A 16,848-nucleotide genomic window follows, 5' to 3' on the forward strand; every position below is an offset into this window, starting at 1 on the left:
TCATGCCTGCCTGGAACAGATGGAAAAGGGAGGAGAGGCAGAGGCAGCAATGGGTGCGGGCCTGGAGTAAGAACTGATAAGTATCCACCAGTGGACATGAGGGGTCGAGGCTGGCAGGTCAGAAACCAGAACCCCAGAACTCAAGACAACCAGGGGTAACCACGCAACATTTACTCCAGAAGACGGCAGCTTGGAAAACACCTTCGAGCTCTACCTGACCACGAGCCAGGAAGGCTGTCTTACGGATGGCGCGACTTTGCGCCTGCCTTTTACTCACCTTCTTGGGATCCATGTTAAACTTCTTCCTGCCCATGGCTACCTGTTTGTTCCTCTGCATGTTTTTCCTGAAAGATAAGCACAGCCATCAGCGCTCTGGCAGAAGTTCCAGGAGGTCCTTATGGGCAGCCACTGATGTAGTTTTGGAAGACTGGTCTAGGAGGGTACCAGGCAGGATGTGCCGGCCTAAGAAAGGTCAGCTGAAGCCTGGTCCTGGCTCCACACCTAACTTGTTCTCTTCCTCTAGGCCCACGGTTTTATCTTCTGATGCTTTTTGTCAAACTTTGTCAAGGTAACATTTACATGTCATAGACTGTGCCCATTTTAAGTATGTAACTGAATGGTCTTCAGTGAGCTTACTAAGCTGTGCAACCACTCCAATAACCCAGATTTAAAGCATTTTCATCAGTCCAACAAAATGTCTCACACCAGTTCCTAGTAAACCCACATTCCCACCTCTGCCCCTGGGAACTTGTCTGCCTGTTCATGTCTCATGTGCACAGAACCACTGTCTGGACTTCCTTTGCTCAGCACGCTCGTTGAGGTTCATAAGCACAACACTCCTCTACTGCCGAGCGGGGCTCCGCCACAGGCATACCTTCCATCTGCTTAGCCGCACACCAGATGACAGCACTCAAGTTTGGGGCCATTGTGCCCGGGGCTGCTATCGGCATTGGTGTCACCCCTTGTATGGACATACTTCCTTTCTTTTGGGTAGATGCCCACGGTTGGGGTCATGCGATTCTTCTGTATTTACGTTGTTAAGAAACCGTACAAATGAGTGGTCATTTTTAAAACTGTGTATCAGACTGAAAAATGCAGATTCACAGACATACTTCTCCAAGTGTGGTCCACAAACTGGCCATGGAGGGAGCCCGTCAGATGTAAAGAACACCAGCTCTCATTCACAAACACCCCACCAGGGCCATAGCACAGCAAACTCAGATGCAGTGCATCTTCAAAGGGGCTAGGGCTCCTGCTGATCCAGGGGGTCTGTGAAAGGGTCGAAACTCCTCACCCAGTGGGTATGTGAGGGGGCCAGGGCTCCTGCCCGTTTTATATAATCCTACATGTGAACTGAGTTGCCAGGTCTGGGCCACTGAGTCATTCAGAAGTTTCAGGGGTGGATTCTAGGAGATATTTTTGAAGCCTCCTACAATTCTGGGGAGCACTCAAATTTGGGAAGCACGGCCACAACAGTTATTTATAGTTCACAGAACAAAGGGTTGCTCAGAAATAAATTATGTGACTGTCTTAAGGAGCACATCCTCAAAGGTATAAAGCTCCTGTTCTTTTCTTTCTTTCTGGCTGAGAAAGGGCCTTGTTCTGTATTCCGGGCTGGCCTAAAACTCACTACACAGCAAAGGCAGGTCTCCCAGTATTACAGACACGTGCCACCATGCCTGGCCAGGTTCCTGTCTTGAGGTTTGGAAAAGTATCTGAAAATCCTGAGGATGTTAAGAAACCAGAACACAAGGTGACAGGGTCCTCACGGGAACAGAAGGAGTACACCATTTAGCTTTAGCTAGAACAGACAGCAGACACCAGATGTCTGGGAATTCCTGGGTCCAAACGGTTATCTACTCACTTTTTTCTAAATTCAGGAAGATCACTTTGACCCGTATTTCCAAAGAAATACCACAAGGAAATGGCTGCTGCGTGATTTCCTGTAAGAGTATGTGGTACTCAGAGATCTCCGAAGGCACGTAACTACGTAGCTCTCAGCATCCTGTGCCTTGGTTTGGTCCCTCACTGAAGGCTTCCTGCAACCTCCAGTAAGCCCAGCCTTCAGGAGCACACTCAGCAGTTTGCGCAGCTACAGTCTCTGCCCACCCTGGGTGCTCACAGGAGGTGGCTGGCTAACTTTACTGCTTCCCCAGGGGTCAGCCCCTAACCCTCACCATCCAGTATTGCTGCTTCCGACTGCTGAGACATTCACCACAGGTGGCTGGTTAGTGTCATCAGGTCCCTACAAGTCAGCTTCCGTCTCTACCTGTCCAGCTCAAGTCCTCAGCAGAGGCTTTCTCCATTTTCCACACAGGAGTCTCCCAAGGGCAAGGGTTCCACACACAACAGCAATGGTGCTGCTACTGGATGAGCTCTGTCAACTTTACAAGTGTTATGTCCCACAGTACTAAGTGGTTTCTACCTGTTAAATAGCGTTTAGGGTTATTTACATGAAATGTTGGCGTCAGGCCTTTGATTACAAACATGACAACCCACCTACAGAAAAGGCAGAATATGAGTATCAGATCCTGTGTGTTAGGGATCAGACAGCCCTGCCAACAGGGCCTCAGGGACCTCGCAAGCCCCTGAGAAAAGGGAACCGAGTTAGTAAGCACCCTGGTCTTTGAAGTCAAGAGAAGCAGACTTTTCTCCACTGTTTGGCCAACACAGCAGGCTTCCCCTTTGATCTCTAAAGAGGACAGGTTTTAACAGTTCCACTCCCCCCCACCCCCCAACTTTAAAAAATATATATATCTTCCCGCCTTCTGCACCCCTCAGAGGCCTCCCCCTATAAAAGACCCCAGCTCACAACCTGGGGCAGGCATTTTCCCTGCCTGGAAGGGAATCTGTCCCAGGTGTTCCTATGCTAATAAACTCCATTCCATTCCGCTGGAGTTTTATCTGTATCCTGGTGCTTTCTCATGATCAACCGGATTTATCCATCGCCTACTTTACCTATCACTGTGTATATAGATGTGTCTGTGTGACCATGGGTTTGGAACTGTCTACTGGAGCCTGGTGGGCTCATCAGTGGGTACTTTAAACCAAAAACAACTGAATTGTAGCTCCTGGGCTCATAGCACTAGATGCACTGATGAAAGTTGGTCTTTTTAATATGTTACCTTTAAATTACTTATTACTTTGAGTGTGTGTGCGCATAGGATGTGCATGTGTGGTGTATATCCCATGACACACATGTGGAGGTCAAGTTTGCAAGGCAAGCACCTTTATCTGCTGAGCCATCTCACCAGCCCCTATGCTATCTTTAAAGGGGGTTGGTTCTTCATGTTTTAAGTTACATCAGATAACAGTCTTTCTTGTTTACTGAAAATTGTGGTACCTGCTGTCCACTCAGACCCCACGGAGAGGACTAAGCCCTGGTGAGCAGGAGAGCTGGTCTTCTTAAGTTCGCTAGCTGAGTGCTCTCAGTGCCTAACGCTAACATTGGGGACGTCAGCTCATTGGTACTCTGTGACAACTCACAGGAAATTAAGCAACTGGTACCCTGAATTCCAAGTATACTGTAGACTCTAAAACACACAGAAAGGAAATATACTACAATATTAATCATGGTTATCTTCTGCATTGGTGACTATGGGAAATGTTTTTCTTCACGTTTTGCTCTATTTTGTCAATTTCCAACAATAAACACATGTTCTGGGCTGGTGAGATTGGGAAAAGGCATCTGCAGCCGAGCCCGACCACCTGAATTGGATCCCAGAGATACACATGTGTGCTGTGGCATGTGTGTGCCCACCCTCACAAAATAACTAAATATAATGTAAAAATTACACACACACACACACACACACACACACACTCCCTTTAGAATCAGGAAAAAGCCAATACTTTACTGTTTAATCCAGGAAAAACTCACACTGAGGACAATGCACACATCCCAAGTGGCTGGTTCAGTTTTGATGGGCGTTGAGACCCTGGTGGCCACAGCTCTGGATGAAGCCTGCTCCCACCTTCCCACTAGGTTTCCCTGTGTCCCTCTCTGGCCAGTCCTCCCTCTGCTACCTCACAGCAGCCACTGCTGTACTTCTGCTGGTGCAGCCTAGTTTCCTCGTTGCAGAGCCTCAGGACAGAAGCCCCCTGTTCTAGTACTGCGGAGTAACAGCCAGTTGCTGCAGCCCACTTACACATTCACCTGCTGGTGGGCATCCGGGCCCTTTGGAGCTACCCTAGTGAGGATGCTAGAATGTCCTCGGCAGGTCTTTCTGTGGATGTATTTTTCATCTTTTAAGTAAACACCTGTGTTTAATGTTCTAAGAAACTGACAACTGTCTTCCCACATGCTGAGTCCATGTTACTCTGGCTAGTACTCTCCAGCACCGGGTATCACCAGCCCTTTTCATTCTAGCCATCGGGGGTGTGAAGCTGCACCTCACAGCAGTTTTATGATCGGCCCTCAGGACTGACGGTGCGGAGCTCATCCATGCATCTTTACACAAACAGCTTCTTCTGCAGATGATCTGTCCAAGGTTTGAACAGGGTTTGGCCTGTCCTCTGTGTGGGCTGTGTGCGTCACCGAACTGCATGCATTCCTATTCTGGGCACAGGTCTCTTTCAGATGTACATGCTGCAGGCATCGTCTCCTATGCTGTGATTGCCCATCCACTTAAGAGTTATCACGTGGTGGTGGTGGTGGTGGTGGTGGTGGTGCTGATGGTGGTGGTGGTGGTGGTGCTGGGGCTGGTGGTGGTGGTGGTGGTGGTACTGGGGCTGTTCCACCTAGGGCTTCCCACAGCTAGGCAAATGTTCTACCAGATATTACCCCCTAGGTCAACAGTTATGTTTTCTAAGAGCACAAGGTTTAAATTTTGATGAACTGTAATTTATCAGTCTCTGTGATTTTTTCAAGAATAGAAATGAAGAAAGCTGTAACTCCAGACACCCCAGAGGCTGACGGTGTTGAGTCGGCTGTGGACACACCACTCCTTCACCCCTAAAGGTACCGCCCACACAGGTTTACAGTAACATATCAAATGGCCTTGGGAAGCCAGACAAGGGAGGCTTAGGGTTAGAAAAATACAGACACAGAGGGGCCTGGAAGCAGCTCATTTATCGCATGAACCGGTTAGAAATGGTCTGGGAATCCTACTCAAAACTGAACTCTCAGAGTCACTGACATTTCATATCATTAAAAGAAAAAAACAGACTCTCCTTGTCATCTTTACATGCCATGACCTGATCACTTGTACATTCTTTTCTCTTAAGCACTAAGGAGGTATGAATAAATGACATTATACTCAAACATAACTGGGCACACCAGTCTTTTGAAATTAAATTAGAATGCCCATTAAACTTTTCCTTTACACACACACACAAAAAATAACCCTTAAAATACAAACAGAGTGGAGAACAGGGGATGACGGGCTAATTCACACAACCAAGAGCACTAAGGCTTTCCGGTGCCTTCGCAGTTTCTAGCTCAGTTTTGTTCCTATGTTCAAGATCCTTGGCAGTGAAGGCTCAGAGTTTGGAGTGAGGGCTTCTGTGTGCTCGCTGGGACTACAAGGTACAAAATTTGCATTCCCCCTACATGTGTCCAGGCAGTATGCAGAAGGACAGAAGGACAGGTGACCAAAGTGCTGGAAGCAGGAGCCTGCCCACAGCAGGGTGGACTCACCTCTCCTCTGTGGAGCCCAGGCTTTCAATTTCATTAGCGACTTCTGCTATCTCGTCCTTCAGCCTCTGTAAACAGAAGGAGAGTTACCAGGAGGAAGGCAGCAGACCAGTGTGATGAGTCACAGCCTCTCACACAACTCCCTCCACCAACACCACCAAACAGCTGAACAAAACGGGGCACATACAGAAACCAAAAAGTCACCTAGGAGAATTTATTTACTCAGCAAATCTTGACTGGACTCCCACCGGACAGTAAGCGTCTTAGGGCTACAAAAGGCAGAAAAGGCGACTCTTCACCTCCCAGAGCCTAGGAGAGACGTTCACAAGGCATGTGCACTACCCTGAGAAATGGCACCTCGGCGTGGTTTTTCAGAACAATGTGCAGCTCCCAAACAGGTGTGGCGGCACAGTGGCACCCATGTAGCCAGAGGCTGGGCCAGCAGAGTCCATGCCGGGCCCACACTGCTGACCCATGCTGGCCGAGGGACGGTCCCTCTAAATCCGCTGCCCATTCGCCCCTGGCACTACACCTATTGCCAGCCTGGCCCTTCTGCACAATCTTGGAGGGGAGGGACTGACCTGACGCAGCTCCACCTTCCCAACATTTAGCAGGAAACAGGAACCGAAGAACCAGGCAAACCACCCAAAGAGTCTCAACCACCTGGGGCAGGGCAGGTTTCAGGCCCCCTTTTTTCACCCGACATTTTACAAAGGATTGAGAAGAGTGGCATTTGCTAGCTCAGGCTAAAATAACTCAAAACAGTTTCTATGCCTTGTTTCCAACGCAGGTTGGCAGTTGTGTAAAGGAACCTGGAAGAACCGTAAAATCACTGTGCACCATCACCAGGTGTCTCTAGGGATGTCCCCTGTAAACATGTGAGATTCCACCCTTACAGTGGGTTATAAAGGTACCTTCAGTTCCAACCCATGACCAGGAAAGGACTGATGTTCAAAAAACCAGAGCTCTGCCAGGCGTGGTGGCGCAAGCCTTCAATCCCAACACTGGGAAGGAAGAGGAATTCTGTGAGTTCCAGGCCAGCCTGATCTACACAGTGAGATTCTACCTCGAAGCCAGTAACAAAAACCAAACCAAAACCAAACAAACAAGAAGCAGAACACTATCTCATGCCCCATCGGGGAGAGAGGCAGGGCCACACCTACCCAAGGCACCAGCAAACCCGAGGCCTGTTCCCCTGGTACATCAGCTAGGAGGACTCAGTCACTCAGTCACTCCAGCTGACAAATGGCAGCAGGGTGAGCATTTTTGAGACTCTGCTTTCTGGGAAAGCAGAGGTGAGTGCTAACACCTACACTCTGTTCCAAGCTGTGCAAGCACAGGCCAGACATGCGTGCCTCAAGGGCACCCGTGAAGGACACACTCAGTCACAAACCAGGTGTGTCACCCTGGCTTCTATGTGGGTCCACTTCCCAACTGCCCTCCTACCTGAATGTCAGCCAGCAGCTCCTGCTTCCTCCTCCGGATATTCTCCAGTTCTTGTCGCTCCTCCGCAGTCAGGTCACTGGGAACTGCAGAGAGAAATGCCACCGAGACAGCATTTAGTTCACCCAAGTAACAAAAACTCAAAGACGCAGGGAGACTGTGAGCAAGAAAGAAACTGGAAGTCAGCTTCAGAAACAGCCGCCTGCTACGAACCCAGTTCTCAGAAGGGCCACAGGAGCGGCAGGACCCTCAGCACTCATCCAGCCCAGCACGGGCTGCTTGGAAGGAAGAACCGAAGGGCAAATTCGCCGTGGGGAGTAAAGTGGTGGGTGTTAGTGTCTACCTGGCTGCCTTCATCCCTTCAAGCTGGGAGAGGCCAGGCCTCAGCTCCCTGAGGGTCCAAAGTGTCACTCTATGGCCCAGGAGCTGCCCAAGGCACTTGAAGTGGGAGTGGGAGGCAAGCTACAAAGTAACACGAACGCTCCGTGCCACTACAAGGGCTAGAAGGTCTCAAAGCACACCTAACAGCACTGCACTCTGGGAGCCGGGATTATGAGACTCTTCTTCATACACTTCTACCTGTTTAAATGTTTCAAAGCGTGCTCCCACCATCAGAACAGCGGCAATTCCCCATCACAGCTCTCACGGTGAGACTGCCACAGACCCCAGAGACTATTTCCTCACCCATGCCCACCAGTGCTGGGCAGGCACCCTCAAGATGACTCTTCTGTGGGAGGAACAAACTAGAACAGCCTTTCACACACCTCACCAGCTCACTTCAACAGTTACTGAGCCCATTTGAGGTGTGTTGCTGTCGTTAAGGAGGCATGCTCACGCCACTGCATGGTGACTTGAGGAGGAAGTGGAATAGCCATGCCCCTTGCCCTGAGGGACATGTTCGGAGACCTCCAGCAGACATCTGGAAAACAGGTAGCCCTCAATTCCACACAGACTGCTTTTCTCTGCACACACACCTGCATCTGACACCGTTTCTCTCTTAGCCTAGCACCATCATGTACTATGGCCACTTACCTGGTTGTCAGTTCAGGTAACGTAGTAAAATCCCTTCTCTCACAATTTCACAGAAGGATCACAGGCAGAAAGGGATGGGGTAGGACAGCACAAAACTCAACCTGCTACTCAGAATGGCATGTGACTTAAAGCTTATGACTTGTTTACTTCTTGAATTTTCCATTTAATAATTTGGGCTGCAAGTGACTGTGGGTAATGCCTGTACCTAAAGTGCCTCATGGCATGCCTGGTGCTGAGTAGGCAAAGCGTTGGCTCCTGTTCCCATATGGCAAGGTGCTGGGTGCCCACAACTACAGGAAGGGGCAGTCTGAGTCTGTCCTTGAGTCAGAGCTGTACTATACAGGTGCTGATACTGCACACTTGAAGAATGATGCCTAGTTTGAGATGTATGAGCACTCTATAAAAACAAAGCAAAGTGCCCCAGTAACAGCACTTCACACTGGAGACACACTGATGAGGTAGCAGCTTGGTAAGTATGCCAGACAGTGGAGCCCACAGGGCCTGCTAGGAAACACACTTGCACCTGTAGATCACAGCGTATCTGCTGCACAGCACAGAGCTGGGATGACACGTCTGCCTGATGCCCAGGTAGGATACAGAAGAGGTTCTAGAAGAAAGATATTCTGAAATAATGTGGTTTTGAAACTATGGGGCAGTAGTTCATTTTTTAAATATCTATTAACTGGGGGTATCAATGATTGGGATTTGATTTGAAGCTTACAGATCTGGTTAATCAGACATCAATCAGTCTCCACTGGAGCAGAGGCTAGACTAAATTCCAGATCCCTATTACAAGGTTGATCATACAAATTCAATCCTATCTCCAGATGGCTGGCTGCACATCGAGAAGCCAACTTTCATCACTAAGGGCAACTTTCATCACTAAAAGGCAATTCTTCTAGAAGGTCAGACAGAGTCCATTACCAGCACTATACATTCAAACTGTGCTTCTCAGTTCTTGATTTTCAATATATTATTTTTAAAACAAGGAAAAAAATTAAAACCTACATTCCAGCAGGTTATGAGAAGAGATTTCAACAAGTTTCCCAGACAGAGGAGGTATACACAGGAAGCGCTAGTGCATCACTCCAGAACGCCGACTCCATGACAGCAGAGGCCTTCAAGCCCGGATACCACTGTGTCACCCAACACAGAGCTCTATATACGGAAGAACTGGAGTACTCAGTGATCCCCAGGCAAAGCAGAACTAGACCAACTGCTGGTGAGCAAGCTGCCAGGCCGAGGAGGGGTGGGGTTGGGGGGAGGGCGTGCGGGGGTGTGGGGCTCAGAGCTGATACCTGGAGACCTAGCAGCCTGTGGCAAAGGAGGCTCCTGCCTGTTCACCTTTACAAAGCACCCCGCCCCGAGCCCAATCTCTCCAGGGCCTCTGCCTGCTCCATCAAGCTTCACTCTTATATCACATCTACAGCCTGAGAGAGAAAGACTAAGATCCAAAACAGAAAAACTTACCCTGGAGCAAACAGACACCAGAGAAGAGAAAACCTTAAAAGGCTTGGAAGCTACAAAAAAGAAAGTTACATAAAAAGAATACACTCCTGCAAGTTAATGTTTTCTGTGTGCCCTGCAGTCCTCCTTCCTAAACAAAGAAGTCAAGAAGAGACTTTAGGAGAAAACTAAGGTATGCTTGTAAAAAGAGCAAGAGGAAGAGACCTAAGAACAGGGAGCAGCAGGCCAACTCTTCAAAGTTTAAAGTCCTACCATGAGATAAACACAACAAAGTCCAAGGAGGGAAGGATCGTATCAGTTCACAAGAGAAGATGTCCACACTGCCCAGTGAGCACCTTCAAATTCTAACTGGGCCCTCGAATTCTCTGTCAACTGGGAGAGCAAGCTAGAATCACTTCAGACACCCAAGGAGCAGAAGGTGGATCTCCCAGTCACATGTTCGTAAAGGGACTTCTAGAGAAGATGGGGTACAAGGGACAGGGACTAGCTCAGGAACCTGAGGATGACAAACAAGGATCTGGGTGGACAGAAAGCAAGCCAAGGGCTCTGTGAAGGACATCAGGAAGAGCGAAAGAGGTCGGAAATAAAAGAAGGGGCGTAAATGTGAGGCCAGCATGGCTACACACAAGACCCCATCTCAGGGATACTGGGAACACACACAAAATGAACAGGCATGATCCATTTTCTCTTAGCAAAATAAAAAGTACTTAGAAACAGAAAAAAAAAAAAAACAAACCCAAAACAAAATCCACGACTAAAGGGGATCCCAGAAGGAAAAAAGCAGGAGGTCCTAGGCAACCAGGGGTGCTAGGAACAGCTCATCAAAGCGGGCAGGGCCCACTGGGCCCCGGGGTGAGCGGTTTCTGTTTCTGTTTCTGTATCTGCCGGTTGTTAGCTTTTGGAATCTGCCTGCTGGAAAAGCATGAAAGGCTCGCTCAGGATAAAGAACAAAACGTGTGCCATCAAGGGTGACAACGGAACTATGAAGGAGGAGACAGGTGTGACAGGACAGGGCCACGTGAGGGGCAGAGGATACATGAGGTAGAGGCCTGAGCAAAGACCAGGAGAAAAGTCCACAGTGCAGCAGACACACATACAGGACTCCAAAGGTAAAATAAAAGAACCAAAGATTAGGACAAGCTACTCAAGAGAAGAAAATGAGGTGAGCTAAACCCTCTGCGGCACAGGAGGAAGCCAGGAGTTGCAGTGACTCTGCCATAATAATTAGCCACAAAAGAGCCCAACATCACTTACCAGCTCTACCACCACCGAGTTCAGGGGCTCTGGCTGCCTGGGGCAGGTCTGGGACCAAGCAATGGGAAAGCAGCCTGTGCTTAGGCGGTCTCGCAGTGAGAACCTACACTCTAGCCTACAGCTTCCAGAAAAACAAGGCCTCTGTGCCCTTCAAGTCAGACACGAACAGCTCCAAGCCCATTTGCTACTAGAATAAAGACCAAGACATTTATTCTTCTGACACTGACCACACGATCTCTAAGTCACTTCTTCCCCTAGCATTTAGAAACCTGAAATCGCAATGCTGCTTCCATTTGGGTTTAAAAAGAACCAAGAACGTAAAAGACAAAAACAACCTAGATCTTATTTTATTCTCCTGGACTTTTGCTGAATGAGGAAAAACCTAACATTTTAACAAGTACTTGTGCACAAACTTATCAATGCAACACCAAATCCTCAGTTCAAGCCTTCGTGCCATAAGAAAACACACCCCGATGACAGAATACTTTGTTTCATTTAACACAAAGGATGGACGTGAATGCTGGGGTGCTGGCAGTGTGGGGGTTCCTAGGACCTGGTGACTCTGAGGCACTGTGAATGGCAGAATGATGCCGGGGAGAAGGGGGAGAGGGCAGGGGCACGGGTGGTCCTGTCCACTCTAAGGGGGCACCAGCAGGGAAGCCTATCTGCACCTGCCGCTATGGATCACTAGGTTAAACTGCACCAGAGTGCTTGCTTGGACAGGCCAGACGGCAGAACAGCAAACAACTCCCCCCTCCTCCAACTGCCACGTGCTGTGGCCACGCTTCTGTGCCAGGGAGGCGGCTAAACCCTTTTCTCTAAAGGAATGGCCACTGGGGAGGGCAGTAGCCTGAGCACAATGGAGCCAGATCAAAGGAGCCATCCTGTCACAGTACCACCGCCCCCACCATGCGGGAGGGCCTGAGCTGAGAACAGAGAACCGAGTTAGGGTTGAGTTAGGGTTAATCTGTAAGGTGTCCGCTGGCAGGCAGGGGCACGGTCCAGCACTGGCCTCCTCACCAATACTTTCCAAGGCTCCAATTTAATGAAGGGGATTAAAGTGGCCAAACAACAAGGGGCCATTGTTCCCGGCTGTGAAAAGAAAGCCAACAAGGGAAGCTTTCATTTATTTATTTATTTATTTATTTAAATGTTGCTTTGCAGATTTAGTCGGCAGAAACCCAGAGCTGAGATGAGTTCCAGCCAGTGCATACAAAGGAGGGCTGTCTTAAAGGGACGGTGCCTGATTTCCAAGCCCAGGGACAGAGAGTGTGTACAGGACTGCAGGCACTGGTCTAAAGGCCTGCAGTCCCCGCTGTCCCATGGCAGCTGCCCTGTGGTGTGCCGTGAGGTCCCACTGCGGATGCAGCTCCTGTGACGGCAGGTTCCGCTCGGGGGCACTGCGGCCAACAGCTCAAATGCATGGCACCCACCCAGCCCTGGTGAGAGCTGTGAAATCAGAGGGTCCCAGGCATGCTTGGGAACCGAGGCTTCTCTCTTCTTTCTCTGAGGTCACTCTTCCACCTCCAAGACCTCCTGTCCGGCTTGAAAACACACTGCCTGCCTTTTATTCCCTCACTGTAATTATAATCGGAATACACACAGCTCCTGCCTCTCCGTGGATGAAAAGCGTCACTTCATCTAGCACTGCAGGGAACATTAAGGCAGTAACTAAGAACTGGGAGCCCCGACAGGCCTGCTTTCTCTCTCGCCTGCGAAGAACTTAAACACAAAGCACAGCCACCCTGGCTAAGGCGGCAACCCCAGGACCAGGAGCTCACCTGTTATATTTTCAAACACCAGAGATTGTCACCAAGAAGCCCTCCTGTGAAGCCACCCTTTACTATCATGGACCTGGAGTCTCCTAGATACGGACCATACGTGTATGCCCCTCCCCCGCGCGCACACACTCAGACACACAGGCATGCGAAGCCCAGCCTAGAACAGCAGCAGCAGTGAATGAAGCTCGAGCTTCCCCACACCCTCCTCTGAACTGGCATCCACTCTGAGGGCCAGCGGCTCGTCCTAAACCATGCTTCTAGTTTCAAAAGCACAGGTACAGGACACTGTCTGTGGAAGAAGGCCTCCAACCTCCCATGAGACACCATCCCAGGGACCACAGGGTAAAGAACTCTGAGGGTCAACAGTACCAGTCACAGCACCATGTATCAAATGCCCTCCAGTGAACCTGGTCAGTGCAACCTCAGCAACATAGCCAGATCTTTTCAGCTACAGAACCCTATGCCACCCTCTCTCCTAGGAAGTCTCAGGGACTCATAGTCTCAAAAACTTGGAAGTACTGGCAAGAACTCAGGGCTGGGGGCCATATGCTCAGGTAGCTCTTCATCTCTCTGGGCCTCAGTCCCACCCTCCATGAGACAGACCAACTCCCACCAGCACGGCGCGGGGAGTAAAGAGCAGTGAGCCCCGTGGGTGCCCGACCTAAGCCAGGTTCCTTCTTCTGAGGCTCACGCTCCTCCCACTGCCCCCATGCACCACCGCTGTTCACTCCGGTTACTGCTGTGGCAGAGCCATTCTTTCCTGTGAGAGCACTGGTTCCAGGGAAGACCCAGAGGAACATGGACAGCTTCAGCAACACACATTAATAAGGACCATGCTGGAAGGGCACTGTACCCCTTTTGCAACTGATCAGGGCCACCAGGGTATATTCACCAGCAGTCCAAACTCAGCAGCTGTGTGACCCTGGGCAAGCGACCTCATCTGTATGCACCCCACAGCACACAGGGAGTGGACAGACTGCTTCCTGGGGGGGGGACTCTGAGTGCATCACAGCTTCCACATCTTAACAGGGAAACAGGCCCAGTCCTAAGTCCTATGACTTGTGTGTCAAAAACTGCAGGTAGGGGTAGTGCTTACCAGGCCTTCCAGGAGTGCAGGACAGACTGGCATGGAGGAAAGCAGCTGCGCATGCAAAGACTTGACCAAGTTCTTGCAGTTCATTGCTACACTGGCTTGGGAGAATCTGTTTTCTCTCCTCCCTCAGAACAGTCGTCTCCAACTTACCCAAAATTCTTCATTCACAAACACATGAAGTTGGGTCACTAAGACAGGACTAAGGATACAGCCCAGTTCTGAGCATCTTCCAGGTAAAGGCAGAAAAAGGATGGAAAACAAAGCTGTGGTGGTTACTCAAGGGTACACAGAAAACCTTAAGTCTCAAGGCCTGTGATCAGATCCCAGGATGAAGGCACAAGAAAGGGGTGTGACCAGAGTCAGGACTCAGTGATACACTTGGTGCCGGCAGCGGGTGGGCTGAGTCCCCATCACACCTCTATAGGAAGCCTGTCAGCTTTGGAGAACCAATCACGTTTCCTTCACCTACCGAGTCAAACGTTCCTTCCTTCCTACTGAGCAATCCTCCCTAAAATTAAATGCACTATCAGGGCTTTAAAAGTTTTGACACACACTACAGCCTGGATAAACCCCGCAACACGCCCGCTGAAATAGCCAGTCACAAGACAACACTGTGAGATCCCCTCACTGAGGTTCCTAGAGTCATAGTCAGCGGCACAGAGTGGGGCACTGCTGGGGACTGAGGTGGGGTGAGGTGGTGGTTAGTGTGAGAGAGTGACAGTCTTGTAGACTGCACAGCTTTGAGGATGGAGACACAATTATTTAAACAGTTCGCCACCACTCAACTGTGTGCTTAAAATGGCGAGGACAGTAAGTTCTATGTCCTACAGATTTTACCATAATTTAAAATAAACAGAAGTTTAATGGCAGTATTCTAATTTCTCGATTCTGTTTAAGACCCTTTTCCAAAACACTATGGTTTGGCTTTTTCAGAGAGCAATGTGGGTCAGCGTCCTCCTGCAGCATAGAAGTTTCAAAGGCACTTGGACTAACAGGACCAGAACCAGTTAAACTCTACGCAGCTAGCACGGATAACATTCGGTGGAGCTGGACCGGCACACTGCCAACATGGATGCTCAGACATTCTAGTTTACATTCCTTCCAGGCAAAAAGTACCCATTTCTCTGCCTAGAAGTCATTAAAGATTTTATTGCCACATTCTGCATTTGAGGAAGATTTTGGTCCTGTCCTCAAACCCTAGGGATGGCTTCTCTGATGACAACTCTAACACGGGCCTCTGCCTCAGCCTTTGCCTGGTAAGTTCAGAGGCGACACTGCCCAGGGAGAGGAGGGAGGGAGGAGTCCAGACACTGGCCTTCACAGACTTCTCTGCGACCTTGGGCAAAACACAACCTCTCCTCTGGCTAGTTTCCTCATGTGTAGAGAGCCATGCAGTGGGGATACCTTCTAAGTGAGAGAATGTACATTTTAAAAGCTCCAAGAACTGTCGTGTAAAAGGAAGAGATTCTACTATCTAAGAAAAGCATCAACACTTCTCAGATAGTAAATCCTAGAACTCAAGACTGAGTTTACAGGTTTTGATTTAAGCATCTAACTAAAGAGAAATGAAGTCAAATTTCAAGGTAGTAACAGGAACTAAGTCATCAAATTTTATCCTAAAAATGTGTTTTATTTTTTTTTAAGTTATTATCTGACAACTGAGAGATAGAGATCTTCATTAGGGGACCTTACCTTTTCTTAGCACCTGATGGGCACTAGCAGCTAGGCCTCAAATGTGTTTTATTTTTTTTTTAAGTTATTATCTGACAACTGAGAGATAGAGATCTTCATTAGGGGACCTTACCTTTTCTTAGCACCTGATGGGCACTAGCAGCTAGGCCTCACACAGCGTGTCTCTTCAGCACCAGGCTTCCAAAGCCTGCCTCTACGTGGTTCCTGTCTCAAGGATCCCCGGCTGAGCAGAGCCGGGGACGCTGGGCAACCAAGCATCCTTTGGAGCCTTGGGAGACCAGCATTGGTCCCTTGCTCTTGGAATAAGAAACTCTCCAGCTGCCCCACCAGAGACCTGGATCCTCTGGCTCACACCTCCTCTGAGGTAGGGGACACTGTCTTCTCGGTAAAGTACTGCTACTCTGGTGCCTGCCAGCTGCAGTCACCGTCAGGACTGCACAGCTGGGCCACCACACCCCCTCTACATCCAAACAGAAGCACGATGGGGTTTTCAGAAGTCACTCTGTCACTTCACCTTGTCCTGTTTGCATGCCAGTCCTGTGTGCACCCTTGGATTTTTCTGTGTGCTTAAGCACTCTCCCTTGTCTTGCAGCTGGAAAGAACCCAGGGTCAAATCAGACGCCTACTACTTTCTGTGAGTACCACTATTGCAAAGGCTGCCCCTTCCTAGAAAGTTCAAAGCCCCAGTTAACAGAACCCTGAGTCGGGGCAGATCTGGAGGGCAGATTGGCCACGAATTTGCCCCTGGCTTTCTGCCACTCTATTTTTAACCTCACCAGGGAAGGCCAGATCCTGGGAATCGGTTATTGGCTGGTTCCTAAGTCCCAGGTCAAGAAGAAATGACAACGAATGCCAGGGTACCTATCCATAGACACCTCGGAAAATCCCTGAGAGGAGCAAGCAGAGGCTGGGAACCCAAGACAGACATGCAGAATCCGCGGCGCACGTCAGCTCCTGCTCCCGGCTGCAGGTTGCGGGCTGAGGGGGGTGGGAGAGGCCACAGAAACGCAGAACAAGGGAAGCTGCAGACCCGCTCCATGAGCCATCCACCCGGCCTCTTACCGGCGATGTGTTCCTTCTCTCGCAGCACCCAGGGTTCTGTCAAGCTCTGGGCAGCAACATCAAAGCCTCTGCCGGTCCGCAGTTCTCCACGTCAGAGGCCATGGTGGCTCTGTACAGCAACCCCACAGGCCCAGGCTCCCCCAAGCTCTCCCAGTTCTGGGTGAAGGGAGAGCTGGAGCAAGGACGGCATGTGTGTGCCAGCACACAAGGGCAGGGGAAGAGGCGTCCAGAGGAGACAAAAGCTAAGCAGCCAAACAGCGGGCGGGAGTGAGCGGAGCCTGGTGGGGAAGGCTGGTGCAGCACGGGGGATGGGGATGGGTGTATGGAGCTGCAGCAGCAGCTGACACTCCGTGTGCACACTGCTCCTTGCAGGCTCACTGCCATGAATG

General features: G+C 49.9%; 1 protein-coding gene across 6 annotated transcripts in view; it reads right to left on the bottom strand.

The window, feature by feature from the left end:
* Positions 1 to 16,848, bottom strand: part of Cyth1 (cytohesin 1) — a 94,246-nt gene that overhangs the window by 20,866 nt on the left and 56,532 nt on the right. For 5 of the 6 annotated variants that reach the window (XM_017802344.2, XM_017802347.2, XM_008849646.3 and 2 more), the window contains exons 2-4: positions 7,082 to 7,164; positions 5,639 to 5,703; positions 278 to 344 (exon numbers count right to left, since the gene is read on the bottom strand). In XM_017802344.2, the coding sequence (XP_017657833.1) occupies positions 278 to 344; positions 5,639 to 5,703; positions 7,082 to 7,164 (215 nt within the window). Of the gene's footprint in view, positions 1 to 277; positions 345 to 5,638; positions 5,704 to 7,081; positions 7,165 to 16,459; positions 16,533 to 16,848 lie in introns of those variants that run through there. The other variant, XM_017802348.2, reaches the window with a different exon arrangement.

The sequence above is a fragment of the Nannospalax galili genome, unplaced genomic scaffold (assembly GCF_000622305.1).
Source record: "Nannospalax galili isolate Female #2095 unplaced genomic scaffold, S.galili_v1.0 scaffold945, whole genome shotgun sequence".
NCBI lineage: Eukaryota > Metazoa > Chordata > Mammalia > Rodentia > Spalacidae > Nannospalax > Nannospalax galili.